General features: G+C 43.4%; 1 protein-coding gene across 2 annotated transcripts in view; it reads right to left on the bottom strand.

Moving 5' to 3' along the window:
- RGL1 (ral guanine nucleotide dissociation stimulator like 1) overlaps window positions 1-22,143 on the bottom strand; it is a 231,790-nt gene that overhangs the window by 4,828 nt on the left and 204,819 nt on the right. For both annotated transcript variants that reach the window (XM_032393204.1, XM_032393205.1), the window contains 7 exons: window positions 20,958-21,044; window positions 19,609-19,641; window positions 17,486-17,607; window positions 14,865-14,954; window positions 9,562-9,748; window positions 5,260-5,514; window positions 1,157-1,271 (listed from right to left, as the gene is read on the bottom strand). In XM_032393204.1, coding sequence (XP_032249095.1) covers window positions 1,157-1,271; window positions 5,260-5,514; window positions 9,562-9,748; window positions 14,865-14,954; window positions 17,486-17,607; window positions 19,609-19,641; window positions 20,958-21,044 — 889 coding nt within the window. The remainder of the gene's footprint in view (window positions 1-1,156; window positions 1,272-5,259; window positions 5,515-9,561; window positions 9,749-14,864; window positions 14,955-17,485; window positions 17,608-19,608; window positions 19,642-20,957; window positions 21,045-22,143) is intronic.

Below are 22,143 nucleotides of genomic sequence, written 5' to 3'. Positions count from 1 at the left end.
ACGATCACCAGTTCTTTGCCTCAGGAATTGTGAGGTAAAGAGTCTTCAGATTCTAGGAGCACCTGGGTGGCTCAGGCAGGTAAGCGTCTGCCTTCAGCTCAGGTCACGATCTCAGGTCCTGGGGTCGAGCCCCACGTGGGGCTCCCTGATCAGCGGGAAGCCTGCTTCTCCCTCTCCCTCTGCCTCTCTCTCACTCAAATAAATAAATAAAATCTTTTTTATCTTTTTTTTTTTTTTTTTTAAAGATTTTATTTATTTATTTGAAAGAGAGAGAGAGAGCACATGAGAGGGGGGAGGGTCAGAGGGAGAAGCAGACTCCCTGCTGAGCAGGGAGCCCGATGCGGGACTCGATCCCGGGACTCCAGGATCATGACCTGAGCCGAAGGCAGTCGCTTAACCAACTGAGCCACCCAGGCGCCCTAAAATCTTTTTTTAAAAAAAGAGTCTTCAGATTCTGGAGTGAGAAGCTTTTGCTACTTGAAGATCAATCATGAATAAAGATAAACTGAAAGATGAACCTAGAAGCCTCTCGCACATGATTCACTGAAAAAATGAGAAATTATTACAAGGACCGCTATGTTTCAGATGCACATACAACTTAGACATACATTATAGGGTAAAGGAGGTGCACGGCCATCTGCAAAGACCCAACAGAACCACCTCCCCCCCACCTTCTGACACAGGGCGAGACCTCTTCCTAGAAGAATGCTTGATATACAGTTTACAGAGAACGGGCAGGAGGGTGCTCAGCAAAACTGTAGAAAAAACAGGGTTGTGGCGGGGGTAGCTTGAGATGCTTCACTCTACAAGTGAGGTGATGGCATGGGTCCCCCACACAACACCACTCTTGCACAATTAAAAACCCCTACTTGGTTCCATAAAAAAAACCAAAAAACACAAAAAGGGGTGCCTGGGTGGCTCAGTCGGTTAAGCGTCTGCCTTCGGCTCAGGTCATGGTCCCAGGGTCCTGGGATCGAGCCCCGCATCGGGCTCCCTGCTCCGCGGGAAGCCTGCTTCTCCCTCTCCCTCTGCCCCTCCCCTGTGCTCTCTCTCTCTCAAATAAATAAAATCTTTAAAAAACCCCAAAAAAACATTGCATTCATTTTCTAACTTCTAAAACCAGGGTAACCTGCCACAAGGAGCAGCACGTACCCACCTTTGCCCTCCGAGATGACCTGCACCAGCTCGTACTCCTCGGCTGGGTCTGCGTCCAGATTGTGCTTCAGCATTGCCCTCTGGATCACGGCAGGGGTTTTGTCCTGGCTCGTCAACTGCAAAGACAACGGATGGGTCTCTAAGTATTTCACCTCATGTTTCCTGAAAGAGTTCTCTCGACCCTCCTATTTTTGCTGCCTTGTGCCTTCTCGGGAGTAATGGCCCAGTGGAATGAGAACAGGACCAGGAGCCAGAACTCCTGGGTTCTAGTTCTGGTTCCACCCTTAGTAGCCAAATGATGATGGGCTACCTACTCTCTCAGATCAAGTGTCTTCTCTTAGTGAAATAGAATGTGTGCCTTGCCTATCTCCTCCACATGGGTTGAGGTTCCAGTGTGGGGAAAAAGAGGAAGGTATGGTGAGGAAATGCATAGGATTTTGGTCCTGGGCCAAAATTAGCCTTACCTGTTGAGCACTGGTCACAACCTGTGGGTTAGAAATGGTCACAGTTCTGCACAATGACCATTTCAAAAAGCACAAGGGACTCCATGACCCAGCAATCTCGCTCATAGGTATTTACCAAGAGAAATGAAAACCTGTGTCCACAAAAGGACTTCTACTACAGAAATGTTCACAGCAGATTCGTTCGTAAAAGCCCCAAACTGGAATCAACCCGAATCTCCCTCAACAGGAGAGAACAGGGGAATGGACAAAGAGACTATAATACATTCCTGATAGAACACAACTTAGCCGTTATAAACTAAGAACTGACATATGCAACAATGTGGATGGATCTCAAAAGCATCATGTTGAGCAAAAAAAAAAAAAAAAAAGACCCAAAAGATTACATGCTGCAGGAGTCTATTCTTTGAAAAACAGGCCACACTCATCTATAGTGTTAGAAAACTAACAACAAACCTTACCCTTCATTAAGGTTAAGGGGGGAATTGATTGGAAGGGGCACAGGGAATTTTGAGGGGGGATGGAAAATGTTCTTTATCTAGATTTGGGGTGGGAGTTACATAGATATAATAGAACTAAACACTTAAGATCTGTGTATGTAATCTATGTAAATTAGGCTTCAATAAAAATCAGCTTCTAAATGTTTAAAAATAATAAATCTAACATTTTGTTAGTGCAAGTAAAGGTCCTCCTCACCTCCAGTTCTGACTTTCTCCTCTTGATCCCTGCACATCAGCCAACTATTTGGAGGATGCTCAGGGCAAGGGGAAAAGAAGGCTGACTTTTATACCATCTCTTGAGTGATTTCTTTACATTAGAAAGAATGCAAAAGAAAACACAGATTACTGTTCTCATCAGGGGGTAAGAGGACAGAGAAAGGAGAAAAAGGAAGAGGAGAGGAAGAACGTTCTCCAAGAAACTGTCCTCGAGGGCCCGAAGGTGACAGGGCCTAGATGTCTCCCTTTGGCAGGTAAGCGTCTGCCTTCAGCTCAGGTCATGATTTGGGGTTTGTGATTCAGTAAACAACATGCATTACAATGGGGTCCTTGTAAGCAACCAAGACCTTGTTCATTTGTCTATTACCTAAACATCCGGCGTATTCATTTCCAAGGGAGAAACAGATGCACACAAAATTCGGAAAGAGGAAATATGTGTTTTGAGAGTCTAAAGAAAATACTCCCACAGCCGGATCAAAGCGGACCGGAAGCATGAAGCTAAAGAGAAAGGATCCCACTCCGGGGATCTCTGTTGGGCTAAGGTGACTCATGTTAGGCTAAGTTGTCAACTTTAAACCTACCTAAGGAGAAAGCCAGGCTACCCTTATTTTCTTGACCTTAAGCTTCCCCAGGTGTGTCCAATCGAGGTGGGATATGGCCAAGGGCTTTCCTGGGGTGTTTATTCCTCTGTCCCATCAAAGGTACCGAGTGCGGTGGAGGATCACAATTAGTATCAACAGCTCACATACGGAACCAGCACCGTCCAGTAGACAGACATAATGAAAGCCTCGTTTCTAATTGTAAGTGTCTAGTAGCCATATTAAAAAAGTATTTTTAGAAGGGAAATCAATTTTAATAATATATTTTATTTAATCTGATACATCCAAACTATTATTTCAGCATATAATCCAGACAAAAATTGCCAATGAGAAATTCTTTCTTTCTTTTGTACTAAGTCTTCAAAATCTGGTGTATATTTTACACTCAGGGCACATCTCAATTTGGACTATTCCCATTTTAAATGCTCAACTGCCACACGTGCCCAGTGGCTAATGTACGGAGGGCGCAGTATCGAGTGACGCTGGGGTGTCACCTTCATGGACCTTAAATACAGAAGGCAAGGAATTCCCTGTGCCTCTTCCCTGAGCTTCACTTCTAATCCCACAGGTTAGCTTGGCCTGTTTTTGAAAGGGAAGACTCCTGCGGCATGTAATCCTTTGTCTGGGTTCTTTAGCTCAACATGGTGTTTTAGAGACCCATCCCCATAGTTGCACGTGTCAGCTCTTCACTTTCACTTCAGAGACACCGAAGAGTTACAAAGTGGGTCTTGCTTCTCTGGTCAGCACATGTAAGAGAAGCCATGTGAGGAAGCCCCATAGAGGACACAATAATAACATCGGTGACACGGGTTCCCGGTGGTTCTCCCACCTCTCTCCCGCTCCCTGTGTGGCCCTGTCTACCCAATGGGCTGGATGACTCCCTCCCAGTATTTGACCCCAGAACCAGCCTGGCACCAACAGGGCTTCTGCCCATCTATTAGACAATGCCAGCTGGATGTCCCACTGGTCCCTCCAATTTTAGCACCCTCAAACCCCCCTTTTCAGGCAGTTCATACCTCACTTAATAGGACCACCAACCACCAAGCTGCCTGGACAGCCTTCAGTTTTCCCTCTTCCTCATCCCCCACCATAGTAACATGAAGTTGATGACTAAACAATTACACCTCATAAAAATCTTTCAAAAATCCATCTTGTCTCCAGCCACATGACCGTCATTCAAGCCCTTATCATCCTCCACAAGGACTATGATAACAGCTTCTTATCTCGCTTCTTCGCTTTCAGTCTACCCCCACACCCCAGCACCATCTCCACAATGTCAGCTACTTTTTCCAGTGAACAAATCTGATGACAACTGAAAAGCCTTCAACGAGATGCTACTGCCTGTAGGACATAAACTCCTTCACGAGGGCTGCAGGCCCTTTACAATCTGGTCTCACTTCTACTAGAGAATTCAGTACATTTTCAATACTGCTTTATGATCTCCCTTTTGATTGTAAGTCCCTCAAAGACAGAAATGCCCCACTCATCTCCCCATCCCCAAAGCCTGGCCCAGTGACTAGCACACAACTAATGTTCAAGAAATATTTTGTTGATTTGATGAATTACATAGGAAAGCTTTCCTTTGGAATGTGAGAAGACAGTGAGTGCCTCCATATTACTTATGTCATTTTCAGAGCTGAGCTTGTAAGCTCTCAGTGCATCCCCCAAGAAGGCGAGTGATGAAAATGAGGGAAGATAGAGAATTACCGTGGGATGCGCTGCCAACGAGAACCTGCTCTTTAATACGTGACATGTCCTATAAACGAAGGAGTCTCTTCCTGTGACAACACTCCCAAGGTTATTACCAGGAGAGGCTCTGAATGCACTCCAAAAAGCTTGCCATTAATTCCAAACATTTTTGAGACTGAGTCACAAACACGGTTTTTACAAGAAGCGCAAAAAGGTCAGTCTTGTGGACTCAAACCGCACTTCCAGCTCCATCATTCACCTTACTAAGTTTGATTCCAAATGACGAAAGGAGAAAAATGTGGGAGCACAGAGTTGACTGTTGAGAACGCATGGGAATTCATGATAAACGCAGACATGGGATTCCCCAGGAAGACTTCCGATGCAGGAGTGGCATCTTCCCTGGAATACGTTTCTACACTCATTCAAATTGATCGTTTTGAAAAAAGCAACACTGACCGGGATGAGTAAGTCTTAGCAAATTTTAAGATGTGAAAATTGTATCTTATGGGCACTGCTGGTATGAAGATTTTTTTTATATATATATATAAATCCATTAGTGGCGTCTACCCAGGGAGATCTGGGTGTGTATTCAGTCTGGGCGAATGCGTCAGCATTCGGGTGTGGGTCTGAGTGCCTTACCATGATGCTCTTGTACATGTTCCCATTGTTGTCCTCGACACTGATGCGGATTATGCAGGTGTCTTCATTCTGTTGGTTGTAAACGGGAGGCAGCACTGTCGAGGTAATGGATGTCACAGAGACGGAGCGCTTGTGGATTTTAGGGTTGTTGTTGCAGGATGGAGGGGAGGAGAGGGGGTTCATTAAGGACGACATCCCTGAGGAAGCTGTGTCCATGGAATGGATGGAGGAACATGATGAGGAAGACTCAGAGAGCTGAAAGAGTAAACATACCCCAGAAGAAAACATTAGTGTTAGAACCTTGGCCAATGGGGTGCCTCACGACTGTCAAAGCAGAGGGAGACGCTAACTGAGGTGAATAAACATCCGTTACTTCCTCCCTAAGAGCCCACAGCACACACGGATCTTGTCCCTGGTGCAAGCACCCTTTTGGCAGATGCTTATTAGCGACTCCATACTTGCCCTGGTCCCTCGCATCCAGGTCTCGCAATTCCCCCGTATTTAGCTGCTTTTAAGGAAGTGGCCAGCAGATGGCAGCAAATACCAGAAACGAGAGGCAATATGGACTCCGGGAGGAAGTCGGAAGCTTCAGGGCTGGAGGAAAGCCTTACTTACCAAGAGTTTATCCAGTCCTACTGTCCTGAGTGGGAACGCCGCTTAACAAGCCCAACCAAGATCATTCCTATCCTGGCTCCACTTCACAATCAGATTATGTAGCAGGAGAGAAATGTCTGTACTTTTAGAAGCTTCTAAGATAAGGACCACAGATTATACAGCTCTGCATGGACTATTAGTCCTAGAAAGGCTCCTGCACATCACCCAGCCCCAGTGGCACTCTACAGCTGAGGAACCCGAGGCCAAAGAAAAAACCGTCAGCAGCACCACCATGACACGCTCCCGAGTTCCCTGACTCCCACGGCCAGGTTCACAGGGCGGGCACCCAGCCAAGGCTCAGTCTAAAGTTGATGGGAAGTGGTAAATGAACACAGTACGTCACTACCTTGGTGTCAGTTAGCACTGCGACGTTTGTGAGGAGCTTTCATATTTCTCATCTCATGTTGCTCTCACAACTATCTTGTGAACAAAATACAGAGCATGATAAAGGGAAAGAAGACTCAGAGAAATACAGTGACTTGCCCAAAGGGAACACAGCCTTTGAGCAGGTTCCATCACTTTCTACATTTGCTTCTAGAACCAACTATATACATTTTCACATCCTATATCAAGGACAATTAAGGAATGAGGTGCTATAGTTAATGTGTTTTCCGACTAACTACATAGTTACCATAAACAATATAAAATTAATTACCAAGGAAACAGGAGGCCCAAAACTCAGCAGGTTGTGTTAAAAAAAAAAGTCATTAAATGGAATCATTTTAAATATCAATTCTTGCTGTTGAAAATTACAAATAATTTCTCAGAGTGTGTGAAGCTAAATTATACCACATTAATCCTATCAAATATTTTGGAAGTCATTTAAAAAATAAATAACTTACAAATGTCTCTCATACCTGTCTGCCTTTCCATGGAAACAGAACAGAAATTTAGCATTCTGATTCTCTAGCTTCCAAGTAAAATGGAGTTTACTCTATTTTATTTCCTATGGACTTCTTCCTATGGCATAACTGTACAGGAAATTCCACTGTATGATTAGATTAATTAGAACCAGCAAGCTGATTTGACCTCCCTAACTGTGGCTCTATCACAGTATGGTTTAGTAACATTTTTGGTCTATTTTTGCAAGTGAATCAACTTTGTAGCTCAATTTGGGGGCTGATGGTGCAGTTTTAATAGCATCACTTTGCTTGAAGGTGCGCCACACAGTAGCGAAGACGGTCCATTTTCCAATTATTGGTTCAATTCTTTCACCTCCTTTTTCTCTATATAAATCCTTTTCCCTCTGTTAGATTTTCCCTAATTTTAATGACTTTTATGATTAAGATAAACTGTTGTAGATGCCTGGGTTATAGCAGCTTTAAATGGACCACCTGATGAAGCCCAGTTCTTACTGAGAATTTACTATGAGGAGCAAGTGTGAAAATAAATGTTTAGAGGGTGCCTGGACGGCTTAGTCCGTTAAGTGTCTGCCTTCGGCTCAGGTCACAATCCCGGGATCCTGGGATTGAGTCCCACATCAGGCTCCCTGCTCAGCGGGGAGTCTGCTTCTCCCTGTCCCTCTGCCCCTCCCCCTGTTTGTGCTCGCTCTCTAATAAATAAATAAAATCTTTTAAAAACAGAAAGAAAATAAATGTTTAGAAATCATGATCAGGGGGTTGAAGAAAAAGGAATGCAAAGTCTACTTCACTGAAAAGAGCAACCTCAGGGAGTACCCCTGGGAAAGGCACGGGAGGATCCAGGGTAGGGAGAGACTAGGGAGGTCATCCAGGTCCTGCTACGCAGTGAGCAAGGGGAACCGAAGCCTCTCCAGTTGACATTCAGGAAGACTGTAGCCCAGCAACTACTTGCATCCAAGTCAATGATTCAGCTTTAAACCTAGAGAAATTCCTGACTCTGAAAGGTTCATCAGAAGAATAAAAATTCATGACTTGTGTAAGAAATTGAAGCACCCATGTGATAAGGGAGGAGACAAAAAGGATACAGCAAGGGGTGTGCAAATGACACACATGGGGCTTCTGGGTAGTTTTCAAAGGCTCAGCCGGGACCTGTGAGCACATCCAGTGCACCGACAGCTGTGAGGGTGAGTCCATCCCTCCCCGGACAGCGAGGAATCCCCCAAAGATGTGTGCAAGACCTCTATTGTCACTTGTGTACGATGTCTACCATCAGAAACGGGGGCTACAAAGCATAAGAACCTGTCAACAGGTGAATAATGAGACTTCACTCCAGATTTTAAACAAATTCAATGCTGCATGTCAAGTCACAGAGAATGATTATATCGCTGATTTAGGAAATACACCTGAGAAAACAGAGAACAGACTCATAGGAGTTTGCAGAGCTTTTCCTTCAATGTTTGGAGGATGTGTCTCTGGATTTCCAAGTAGAAAGGTAAGAAATCCAGCAGGGGCAGCACCTGAGACATCTCAGCCTGGTGACTCCTGAGTCAGATGTGGTCCATCCTGGGTTGGCTACACTATGACAAGGTCACTTGAAGGTTTCCATACTGCTGCTGTTGTTTGTAACACAATGTGAAACCATACACCGATCCCCTGACAGAATGGCAGATACAAACAGAATGGAGGAATTCTTCCCAACACTCCACCTCATTGGCCTACGGATAAGCTAAAGGGCCAACAGTCACTCACACAGCAAGTCTGGCTGGCCAAAAATCTCCCCCAAATGGTGCAAATTCTAGTCATGTCACAGTTGACATCTCTGACCCAAGCTTCTTGACCAACAGATTGAAGCAGATGTATACAGAAGATTAAGACAAATCTTGTTTCCTTGTTATTTCTTTATGAAACCATGGAACATGGAAACTCTCTATGGGAATGGGAATTCTTTTATCAGCTCTCATCACTTTCTCTTTTCCGGGACATGGCAGATTGTATAATTCCTACCAATTCTTGATTCTCCTCAGCATCCATGCCCTTTGCCCTGTGACTCCACAGTTCCTCCCATTGGAAGGAGTTCCCTGCCTCATTTATTTAGATGAGATTTGGCCACATGATTTGCTTTGGGCAATGGAATGTTGGTGGGTATGACTGAAGTAGAGGCTTGACACATACTTGTGGGGTCAGGCTTGCTCTCCTGCTCATTTGTCTTAGCATACTAACAGCATGGCCTGGGGAGCCTCATTACTCCAAGAATGAGAGGCAGGGAGAGCACACTTGGACCAAATCCATGGCCTAGGGCCAAGCCCAACGCACATCAACCAACCTACAGATGCATGAGAGAGAATAAGTGGTTGTTGTTTTAAGTCACTGAGTTTAGGAGTGGTTTGCTATGTAAGATTACTGCAGTAAAAGCATGGCTAAGACAAGGTATGACACCAAGAGGTTGACACATCTCTGCCTCTTGACTTTTCACTCCTTCTAAGAAAATCCAACGCCTCCTAAATAAAGCATACCTCATGTTACAGGCCACAACCCTTCAGTCACCATTGGATGTGGGTCCAGAACAATATTTTCAAGGCCAGTTGAATAAACCAACATGCTCATTGTTTTTAGACCTGTCTCTATAAGGAATGGGTCCCGAGACTGAATTCTGCTTTGACAGCTCTTAAAACATGACTTTCAAAACACTGTAGAGTGATAAACTTGAAAACAGACATTCTCGTGTGGCAAACACTAAACTATGTCAGGTGTCTACATTGGGAATTATGGGAAGGGAATAAGCATATACCTTTTTTTGAGGCTCATCAGGTGTGTCCATGGGCGTGATAGAGCCCTCCTCAGCCTCTGAGTGGTTTGACTCGCAGGATGACACACTGACAGAGTCCATGCTTTCGCCAGAGCTCCCACTGGCAGTGGACTTGGGCTGCTCTTTGGTGGGAGTGCTACTGGTAATGATGTCCGACCCCAGAAACAGTCTGCAAGAAACATAATGCCAGGCATTTGGGCTCTTACAAATCTGGAACCCATGATTAAGCAAATGTTTTGTGTTAATTAGCCCCTTAGCTGCTTTGTCAATCTTGCATGCCCTGTCATCACTGGACAATGTTTCCTATAAAGTGTCTCACAGATCATAGTAAACATCTTATCCAAATAGGTAATTTCCAGCCTCAAAGAACACATAGACTGCTTAGCTGAATGAGACGCCATAGTAATCTGAGGTCCTTCTAGATCAACAGTTCTTTATTTTTTAACATGCTATAGACCACTCTGGCAGGATCAAAATACTGTTGCTGTGTCCCCTATCACTTCCCACCGTAAAATGAACTACGAATGAGGCTAAGGAAGAAGGCTGGCTCTGCTTTGGTCAAGAAACCAAAGAGAAGGGGTGCCTGGGTGGCTCAGTTGGTTAAGCGTCTGCCTTCGGCTCAGGTCATGATCCCAGGGTCCTGGGATCGAGCCCCGCATCGGGCTCCCCGCTCAGCAGGAAGCCTGCTTCTCCTCTCCCACTCCCCCTGCTTGTGTTCCCTCTCTCGCTATGTCTCTCTCTGTCAATAAATAAATTAAAAAATCTTAAAAAAAAAAAAAAAAGAAACCAAAGAGGACAACTTCTGTTTCCAAACATCTGGTGAACTACAGGAAGCTAAACCACTTCACTATAAAACAACTAGAAAAGAAACATTAAAAACTCTTTTTAAAGTTGAGCTTGCAAGACAGTAAGGAAAATCCCTACAGGCCATAAATGAACAGGGAACTGAAAACCAGAAGCAACATGAGCTAATTCTGCAGCTGCTCTGGATGCAGATCGGGAAGTACCGATCTTGGTAAATGAGGGACAAGGGTTTTAACACAGATACAGACCCAAAGATGAGGGCTTCTGTTTATGGTGGGATGCTGAAACCGAAACCCCTTTTACAGAGCCAAGACCCTCAAAGGGCTATCCCTGTATAAGAAGATGGGCTAGAAAAATATCTTCCTACTGGCACAGGAAGACAACAAGGAAGCTTATCTGCCTTGGCCTGAACTTCGGTGAAAGGAAAACGCTTCCCCTGAAATCATGTGTGATCTTGCCCAGCACCTCACTCAGACTCACTACCAATGTGACCTAGGAACTAGGAACTCTCAGACCAGTAATACTCCTGTGCAAACTAGAATTAAAAAAAAAAAAAAAAACCAAAAAAAAACAACAAAAACTTTCTGGAGGAATCTACCTTCAAACCAGGATGTAGAAGATTTTCTGATAAAGATGAGCTCATAATATAAAATTACAAAATACACACAAGGAAATATCCCACCCAAAGGGAGTTAAACAAGCATAACAAATAGCAGGTTTAGACTCCTGAGAATTTCAGAACTTCTGACCTACAAGACTTGTCAGAAAGAAACTAATAATTTAGTCATTAATTTGACAAATATTTGAGGGTCTACCATGGGCCAGGCTATAAAATAAATATGTTTAAGATATTAAAGACATAAGAAAAGAAATTGAAAACAGGAGTTAAGAACAAGATATCCTGACAAAATAACAGGAAGACAGTTTGAAAAAAAAAATTCACTTCTAGAGTGAAAAATGTAGTGATTTAAATGAAAAACTCAGTGGAAGGATTAAATAACTGTTGAAGAGAAAAACTGAACAAGATGATAGATCTGAAGAAAATCTTCAGAAATCAGCATCAAAATATAAAGACATGAAAATAAGAAAGGTTAAAAGACATGGAGATTGGAATAAGAAATGCTGACATGCATGTAAGAAGAGTTCCAAGAGAAGACAATTGAGAGAATGGAAGAGTGACCTTATCTAAGGAGATGGTAGCTGAGAAGATTCCAGAAGTAATGAACTGCATGAATCCTCAGACCCAGGAACCATGTCTTGAATAGGATAAATCAGACTCAATCCTCGCTTCAACCGTCTAACAGGATATCAAAGACAAAAGTAGTTCTTAAAAGCAACAAGGTGGGGGGCATAAAACAGAGGAACAGTAAATAAACAGATACCAGACATCTCAAAAGCAACAACAGAAATCAGAAGACACGGAATAATGTCTTCAAAGTGCTGAGTGTAAAGAACGGTCCTCCTTGAATTCTATACCCAGCTAAAAGAACTCTGAGAGTGAGCGCAAAATAAAGACATTCTCAGACAGAGATGGAGAGGGTTTACATTAACAGACGACGGGGAGAGGAGTAAAAGGAGGGAAGGGTAAGATGCAAGAAGGAAAGGCATGTAAAGAAACTAGCAAATGCAGCCAACCCCAAACAAGCACTGACTGTATAAAATAACAAGTAGCAACAATGAGCTTGATTTTTCATTAAATATTTCAGGCATTATCCCTCAAGTTCCAAGACCTGAAGCATATCTTTGTTCTGCCTCATCTCCACCCCCCGCACCCCCACCTCTTGCCCGTTTTCCATGTCGTCTCCTTTCTGGGACCTCCAGGCACTAATGGGGATAGAGGAAAAGAGCTAAACTCTGATCACAATTCACAGGAGAAAAAATAATGCCACTGTTGTACTGTTCCATGAATTCTGAGGAGCAGACCTTTAAAGGCTGTGGACTCGTGGTCCTCAGCCCATCATCTGAGAGTCTAGCTTAGAATGAAATTGTTCCAAGACTAAAAAAAGGTTCTTCCATTTGTACAACTCTATGAGGTCAGTTCTGCTTTGTAAAGGTTAATTCTAGCTCAATACTAGGCATCTCTGGCCTTCAGACCAAACACGCCTTTCCCGAAGGCCCCCAAATTCTTTCCAATTCTTTGGAAAATGGGTCATTAAATGTGGGGAGAGCAAAAAGTACATTTGCCACATTTTTAAAAATGCTAAGACGATAAAATATTTTGGAAATCGACAGGTATACAAACACCCTTATATGTACAAGAAATACGATGGGTGACATTGTGGCCTTTTTTATTCATGATAAACGTTCAAACTCAACTGCAGATACCAAAGGTTAAATTCAAGCATCTCGGCAAGATTTCACCAAGGAGAGACATGTACTCAATTTCGACCACACTTTATGCAGGCCACTGAGCCCTGATGATCCCGCTTCTCCTGGATTTCATGGGACTGTCCCTGCAGAGTTTGTGCATGAGCCAGAGTTGGTGCAGAGAGAGCACCCAGCACAATACAGATGGATGGCTGGGTTGGAGAGGGGTAGTGGGAAGCAGTTATATAAAAATTCATCTGCAGTGGCTACTGCCTAAGAACAGGGAAGAAAAAGCAAGAGGGCAAAGTAGAAGCACTTAGGATTGTATCCACCTGTGCAGACCTCTGACTGCCATAGCAGGTCCAGAAATTTCCAATTATTTCTGATGCAGATGACCATCAAGATGCCTGGCATTCCTTGACTCACCTCGCAGGGAGACTGATTCCCTGTGTAGGTGTCGATCTCACCAGCTGACAAGGCTTGGTCAGGCCCTTGGGTTATCTCAAAAGAGAGTTCATTCTCCTCCATAATTGCCATGATGAAAAGATAGCAAGATACTATGGAAAATTCTACAGAGGTCAATCTACAAGCTCATAAATCTAGTGTGCAGGAGGGCCAAATTAGGCATCTGAACAGAGAGAGGTGTGGCAAGAGATCAAGATTACCTTTAAAATGCTTTCTACAAAATCACGTCCCAACCTCATCTTCAAATGTCACCTGATATCAGGTGGAAGCCTGAGCAGTTTCTGTTAGTGGGAATATGGCAATATCCAAGTCTCTCTCCCTTGTCTTCCTTCCCTCCCTCCTCTTCTCCCTCCTCCACTTTTTACCTACTGCTCCATTGTTCCTTCCTCTCTCCCTTCAAAAAGTATTTTTCCCCACAGGCAATATGGCAAAAAAGTTACAACCTGGGCTCTACAGCCAAGTCTTGGGTTTGAATCCAGATCTTCCAATAACTAACACACTATTTCCCCTGTCTGTGCCTTACTTTCCTGGTTTATAAAGTCAGTATAACAGTAGGAACTACCACTTAGGTTATTTTGTGGATTGGATGAGAAATACATGTATTGTTCTTAAAATGGTGTTGGCACATGGCTCAATGTATTCATTCAATAAATATTTATTAATTATCTACTATGTGCCAGGCACCATTCTAGGTCCTAGGGATACAGCAATGAGCAAAAACCAGACACACATGCCTGCCTTCATGGAGTTTGCATTCTAGATAATAAACAGACACACACAACATATAGTATGTCACATGGAGGTAAAGGCAATGGAGAAATGCAAAGCAGGTACAGGTGAGAGAGGATGCTATGGGCAGGTAAGGCAGATACGTTATAGTAGCAAGTAAGGTGGTTGGGGGAAGGCTCACTGAGAAGGTGACATTTCAGCAAACATCTGAAGGGAGTGAGGAGTGAGTCCTCTGGCCACCTGGGGACCAGTGTTCTAAGCAGAAGAAATGGCACGCTGAGCATGTTCAGCAAGGTCTGGGTGGCTGGAATGCAGAGTAGAGCGAGCCAGGAAAGATAAGGACAGTCAGGTATGGGATGGGCAGGCAGGCCTGGGATGACACTGCAGTTCCTGAAGAGTCTTGAGGGCCACGGTAAGGACTCCTGATTTTACTCAAAGGGAGGCAGGTATTATGAAGTTAGCTGTGGAGTGTCTCTTGCACGCCTGGCACCGAGCAGGGCATATAGCCACGAGTATCATGGACGAGGTTCCTGCTCTCTGGTGGCGAATGTTCCACCACGGGAAAGAGCCAGTGTGACTGAGAGGGATGGGGGCAGGCAGCAGCATCAGAGAGGGTGCTCTCTCAGGAGGTGACACCGTTGCCCACACCTGAAGGAGCCAGCCACAGAGAAAGAGCATGTCAGGCCAAAGAAACATCCTGTGCAAAGGCCCTGAGGTAGGAACAAGCCTGGTGTGGTTGGTGGATGGCTACCAGGTAGGCGTGGCTGGATCCTGGTGAACAAGGGGCAAGGCTGGTTGGGAGGAAGGTGGTCAAGAAGGTTGGGGAAGATCATGAAAGTCCTCCTAAGGAAGGATAAGGAATCAGGTGCTATATTCAAATAAACCATCGGAGGTCTTTAAGCAGGAGGTATAATCTGGTGTACGTTTTAAGAGACTACCAGGCTATTTGGTGGAGAAGGGATCAAGGAGGCAACACTCACAGGCTGAGCCTCTTCACCATGCTCTTCCGAGGCTTGGGCGACGTGGCGCCGGCATCAGCAGCTGCTTCGATCTCACAGGACAGGGCGTAGCTGGGGAAGAGGAGGGGGGGTGGTGAGGCCAGAGCTGGAGAACTGAAGAACGGGTTGAAATTCACATGACCTGCCGATTTTGTTTTAGAGGAAGTCTCTGATGGTTCAAAGTAAAGATGCATGTACCATGTTGTTCCATCACCAGTATCAGAGGGGATGGACTTAATGACCAGATTTTACAAATTTACATGTGCGCCTCCCACTCTAATCCCCGTCCTGGCCTACGGACTGGGGCCCTTCAGTGCTTTGCGCCTCAAAGAGGGACTTGTGCGCTTTGGCAGCATCAAAGGCCAACCCCACTCTGTTTCCTGATCATTCTCACCCCACTACTGAGCCAGGGGGAGAATTATTTCTTGTCTGCTACTTCCCCCCACTACTCTGTGTGTGTGTGCGCACACGTGCTTAACTCTTTATCTAAGAGAAATGAAAGAAGAGACTTTTGCAAACTATCTAATCTCTAGTAAATAGACATAGGCAGTTATATTATTGGTGAAGATATCTGAATATGATTTTTAATTGTCAAAACACCCTAAATTTAAAGGCTCCAAATTCAGACATCTATATGCCAGGCAGACAGAACTTCCATAAGCACAAGAGGGATTTATATCTGACTTGAAATGTCTTTTATGAAAGCTTGTAGCTCTAACTTGTAGATGTATTTGGCTCTGGATAGGTGCAGAAGGGCGAGTGTGGTAAATAGTAGCTAGGTAATTTGTTAATTACGTGTACTTTTTTTAAACCTAAAGATGGTATCCAGATATTTGCTCATGTGTGGGCATTCATTGATAAAGGAATTTTTTAAATATTAACTTAAGCTCTAGAGATTGTTGTAAATAGGAAGGAAAAAATGGGATATATTTAGCAAGATTCCTCTAACCATTAAAAAGTCAATTAATACAACTGACAAAAAGTTAATTATTACAGCTGATATTGTGAGCTTAGACTTTCTGATCCAGATCACCAGCCATGGTATGTATGTTCCATATGTGAGAAGGATGGACACATAGAGAGAAACTTATACATACTGATCATCAGACCAGAAATGTAAGGTGAGGCAGTAACTGCTTTATTTTCTACATGGCAAAGAAAAAAATCTTCACCAACAAAGGAGTACTGAATCACAGGTTTGTTTTAATGTAACAGGACCAATCTACTCTGGGATAAAAAAAGGACCTCAGAAATCATCTATCTTCCAAATGAGGGTACCAAGGCTTACAGAGGTTGTACGATTTGCCCAACATCCTACAACAACCTTGAGAGCTTAGGTTGTAGGGTCAAGAAGATCAGAATTTAAAACCAAACTCTATCACTGACTAGAGTCAGTTATTCTCTGAATCTCAATTTCCTCATTGGCAAAATACTTACTTTGCTGTCGATTTTGCTCTCCCTGATGATAAACTTTCAAGGAAATCCCCTGGTCTATGGCAGGGGTTAGCAAATATTTTCTGTAAAGTACCAGATGGCAAATATTTCAGGCTTTGCAGGCTATATGGTCTCTCTTCCAACTACTTAACTGCCTTTAAAGCATGAAAGCAACCATAAATAAGATGTAAATCAATGGGCTGTATTCCAATAAAACTTTATTTATGGATACTAAAACTTGAATGTCAAATAACTATTCCATGTTATAATCTCCCTTTCTTTTTTTTCCCCAACCATTTAAAAATATCAAAATATGTGGTGGGCCAAATAGGGCCTGCAGACTCTAATCTGCTGGACTACAGGGTAAAGACTACACCCCTGCTGGGTGGACATTCAAGGCACTGGAGTTAATGTGCTTTTCCATGCTTGTCAACCATGATTTTGAAACCTGTCCCTTGTGTCCCAGCCACAACAGAGTTCTCACTGTTCTTCCAAATGCCAACCATGTCATGCCACTAAGCCTTTGCTCATGTTCTTCCCTCTGTCTGGAATGTTCTCTTCCAGTTGTCCTGGTGAAATCTTAGTTCTCCTTCACAGCCTAGTCCAAACGTTCACACCTTTCTGATGATCTTCCCTACTTCCCCCCATCCTTGACCAAATTGCTCCTGCCCATAGATCCTTCAGCACTTTAGCTACCTGCCAGATTTCAGTTCTTCATGAATCTGTCTCTCCTTCCCAACTGAAAGCTCCCTGGAAAGCTGGTCCCAATGAACAAAAATGACAAACACGGTGACGATGGAGGCAGCAGTGGTGGTGATGATGAGGGCAATGATGATCGGTACTTGAACGGTGCTTTTCCAAATACAATTTCATTTAATCCTCACAAACACTTTATGGAAAAGCATCCTGAAGATCAGGAAGAATCAGTGACTTATTCAAGGTTACAAAGATAAAAAAAAAAAATGGTAGAGCAAGAATCTGAAAGCACATGTTCTGATGCCATCCATCCACCTCTCCTGCTATACCATTATCCTTTGAAAACTGAGGTTCTAGAATCTACTAGCTGCTCACTAAATAGTTGCTGAAAAAATGGCCCAATGAGGAAATGGAGGTAGTATTCATTTCGCCAACATCGAAGCTCCACCCTGATGGACAATATGAGCACCTACCTCTCCTCCTCTGTTAGGAGCTGCTGCCTCTGGAACCACTGGATGAACTTTGGGTCTGGTGTCATACAATAGCTGTTGCAGGCAGATTGCAAGAGCTTTATTTGGGCAATCACTTCAAATTCCTACAGCAGACAGAACACCAAAAAGAAAGTAAATAATAAGGCCGACCCAATATATCTCTTTTCAACATGAAGACACACCACATTAGGATATACAATGGAGAAAACCATCTAGGACGACTCTGAAGTCCTGCCTTTCTTAGAAATAGAAGAACTGAATAACTCTTAAAAATTCCAACTCTGAATCCCTGTCTTTGTATGCTTACTTGTCAATCCCCACCCCGCCTTGAAAAAGGAAATTGATATAACTAAAACAGGCTAGCAGAGCAACCCAAACTAGTTATTACCTAAAGCCATAGTGGCTCCCTTTTTCTCTTTTAGGTTTTCATTCTAGGGATAGAAAACTTATTTTTTAAAGTTGTGTACTTTTAAAGTATATTTTCAATTTCCATTTCTATTTCCTAAAAGAGAGAAAAAAATCTCCTTTAAGTCAGGAGGCTCGTAAGTTCCCCATTGCCATCTTCTTCAACCCTTACCCCTCAGTAAATAAGTTTTGGTAGGGTTGAATATCTAAACAGTCCAGGGCCTCATAAACTTGAATGTTTGGATTTCCTGAATCCTTGGGTTTTTACTACTCCAGTAAATCCTTTAACTAAATCTTTTAAAGCTCACAAGAGAAGCAAGTATATAATTATGTCCAAAATTATTTATACTTCTTTAGATGTTTCAATAAAGACTTTTTTTTTAAGTCAGCAAAGGGTATAAGCCTTAGCTTTAGGTTTTATACTCAAATTTTCCAGAAGTTTAACATGCTAGTCTTAAAAGGAAAGAGAGAGGCATCCAGGGTGATTCTGAAGTGAAAGGACAAAGATGGGTAACTCTGGAGCCCAGTAAGGAAATTTGTTTTATTGTTTCAGGACATGAAAGAAGAAACTCAACAACGGGCAGGGTCTGTGGGTATCAACTTCCCATCCAATAACCTCAGCTCTTGGTCTCAATAACCTCAAGGAATATTTATCATCATGCTAAAGAAGAAAGTATACTCTACCAGGGACAGAAGATTTACGTTTGTCTATTTGTCTATGTTAACATGAGCTCAGCCTGGTTGGCTCCTGAAGGTTTGGTTTAACCCAATTTCATTTCCTCCTGGAAGCTTCTCTGACCCCACAAGTTGGGGACTGATGCCCTTCCTACATCTTCCTATGATATCCACGACTTCCACTCACAAGACCTTATCAGTTGTATTAGAACTGCCGACTTATTTGTCTACCTTCCTCCTGGACTGTGAAGTTTATGAGGGCAGGGAGTGCTGGGTTTTCTCTGCAGCAACCCCCAAACCTATCAGAGTGCTTGGCCCATGTGAGGTACGCCATCAATTTTTGGGGAGTAAAAGAATGAAAGAACGAAGGACTGAGTAAGCTTCCTTAGTCATGAGTGTTATGAGGTGAAGGCATTCCTTTGTTCACTCATTTTCCTTTGCATCATTTAAGTATCTATTTAAACACACCATTTTTACACTAAAACCACAGCAAATTTTCAAAGCTCTGTTTTCTCTTTTTTTTTTAGTGCTATGCAAAGCCATCCACTATTCTCTCCACAGAAAAATTCACCCCTTCCCATGCTGACAGGAAAGGGAGAGAATTATCGACATGTCACAGTGAACACCCTTTCCTTTCTTCACCATCTTTATTAACTCTTCCATATGTCATTTACTCTTTCAAAACCCCTTCTCTTTCATAGGATGAACCTGGTTGCCCAGGCTGATTATAAAGAAGAGATGAGGAAGGGTGAGGAAAGAAACGTGGGCTTTGCAGCAGCAGGACTGGGTCTGGGGGCTGGTTTCTGCACCTGGGAATTGAGGAAGATAAAACCTACTTCACAGCACTCTGGGGGAGTAATACACAGGATTGCACAAGGTACAATTGTATATGATAAGTGCTTGATAAATGCAAATTCTTTTTTTTTTTTTTTTTGCCTCTACAAAAAAAGGCTTAAGTCCCTGCTTCTCTTTTTTCATACCCAAATGAAGTAAAATGGAACACTGCAACCAAGACCTCTACTTACCCTTCTCCTTTTCTCAAAGTTTATCAGTCCACCCTGAAAGAAATTCAATAAAAAAAATAGTGACAAACCAAGCTACTTTGAAATACAGCCCTATGTTGTTCTATGAATCATTAAAATAGATCACAGGGATGATAAAGTCACAATGATCAATGACACTACAATTATGGCCACTATGTAGGAAGAGAAGCACCATTTGCTTCAAGAAAAACACTCTTTGAATTCTAATAGGACAGGATAGGCAGACAACCTTCTTATAAAATGTCCAAAACCAACTAAAATAGTAATGATAAGGAAGTTACAATTTAGAATCCAAATACACTTGTAGAGCCAGTAAGGGCAAAAGCTTGAGTAAATAGTCCATTACACTTTATTTCTTGACCCAAAGCCACAAAAACGATGGTCATTGACTCATACTGGAAACCAAATTGTCAATGGTTTATTAAAAGGGAAGTCACTTCTACATATAGCTTTGTGAAAAGTTAAGTTTCAATTCTTCATCCCCCCGCTCCTGTTCTCAGTAGGCTGAATATAACTTCTAAATCATCAGTCACTCCCCCCAAAATTCCCCAGTGCTAATGAGTGTTTCCTGAGATAAGCTGAGGCAGAGGAAATGAAGAGACAGAGCTCGGGAAATGCAAAATGAATGAGCATGCCCACAACATCATGACGAGCTTGGAGGTAGGTACACGCAGAACCACCACCAGGCCTGCTAACTCTGATAGAGTAGAAGCAGACTCATCACATGTGGCAACCAGGGAGGGGACGGAAACTTAGATCTACAAGCAATCCTTAAATCTCACTTCAAATGTCAAATTTCTTCTCCACTTAATATGTTATTACAGCTACTAATAAGTAGCTTAACTTTCACTTCTCTTCCCCCCGAGAGAGAAAGAATGCACACACAAGAGAAGCACAAGAGCATCTCAGGGCAGGTAATTATATGAAAAAAGAAAAGAACAATTAAAAATCCACAAATTTGACCACCTCCCTACCCCACCAAGTAGAATATTAGGGCATATCAACCCCTCAGCCCTACCTGCCCAAATGCTACTCAAAATCAAGGTCTTTCTCGAACCCACTCCTTCTGTAAGGCCCTGCCATCACCCCTCCCCATCCCGCATATGGAACGGATGGTGACCTCCCCTCATCTCTCACTGCATTTCTGTCTGAATTCCTAGTATTTCCACAGTCATAGCTTCCACTGGCTTGTGAGTCACTTCCGGTGTTACTCTGCTTTGTGTTCCTCACAGCACCTAACACAGTGCCACGTTCATAATGGGCCCTCAACAGACACTAATAAAGTGAAATTCTCTGTTGGGTATCCAAGTCACCACATTCACACAACGCACCTCGATATAGTCCTGAAGAGCAGTGTCGAGCATGGTGAGGTCAGTCAGGAAGGTGCCCAGGTAGGGCACAGTCCCCTGCATCACACCCTGAAGAGCAAGCACAGCAAAACGGTCTTCGTTGTTACTAAAAAGTGGAAGGGTTTCAGGGGCCTCCACGCTGGAGCAAATGCACCCATTGTTGGCTAAATTTGGCAAGTGACCGTTCATAGTTGAAGGCAGCAATCTTTGGCCAGGTAAGCCTTGACAGCATTCAGAGAAAATGAAGGACCATTGAAGACCATTAGTGTTAACCTCCATGAATGAAATTTTTAAGATTTTTAAAAAGGATGGGAATTATTATCACCTAATCTTTTTTTTTTTTAAAGATTTTATTTATTTATTTATAAGACAGAGAGAGACACAGCGAGAGAGGGAACACAAGTAGGGGGAGTGGGAGAGGGAGAAGCAGGCTTCCCACGGAGCAGGGAGCCCGATGCGGGGCTCGATCCCAGGACCCTGGGATCATGACCTGAGCCAAAGGCAGATGCTTAACGACTGAGCCACCCAGGCGCCCCTCTAACTTTCAAAGTTAGGAAAATAGGCCTCAAAGCCAGGAGATCATACAAGTATGTTCAAGAGTGTTCACAAAGGATTCATATTTTGCTTAGGCTGCTTCAAGGGATGGCTTTTCTCTTTCAGAGTGTGTGGATATTCCTGGGGGTTTGGAATGGCTTCACCATTGGTAAGGGAGGGCAACTGTACATTGAGGAAGAGTGTATACCACAAGAGCATGGGTGTCACTATGAAAATGGTCTCTTGGGGGGCACCTGGGTGGCTCAGTCAGTTAGGCGTCTGCCTTCAGCTCAGGTCATGATCCCAGAGTCCTGGGATCGAGTCCCGCACTGGGCTCCCTGCTCAGTGGGGAGCCTGCTTCTCCCTCTCCCCCTGCTTGTTCTCTCTCTCTCTCAAATAAATAAATAAAATCCTTTTTAAAAATGGGCTAGATTTTGTGGCTCACTTCCAAAGGATAGAAGCGGGAAAGGGAAAAATGGTAACTTTAAAGTGGAAAATCTGGCAAAATACTACCTTAACTAAGTGATGAGGGTTAATTAACATCACCAGTGACTCTTTGATGGGACGTGATGAGAATGGCACTTCATTTCTGTGATATCCTTTCCCCAAATCCATAATCTCAGCCTATTCACTA

This window comes from Phoca vitulina, unplaced genomic scaffold (genome assembly GCF_004348235.1).
Source record: "Phoca vitulina isolate PV1807 unplaced genomic scaffold, GSC_HSeal_1.0 scaffold71, whole genome shotgun sequence".
NCBI lineage: Eukaryota > Metazoa > Chordata > Mammalia > Carnivora > Phocidae > Phoca > Phoca vitulina.
Note: the sequence above shows the minus strand (reverse complement) of the source record. Positions and strands in the feature narration are given on the sequence as shown.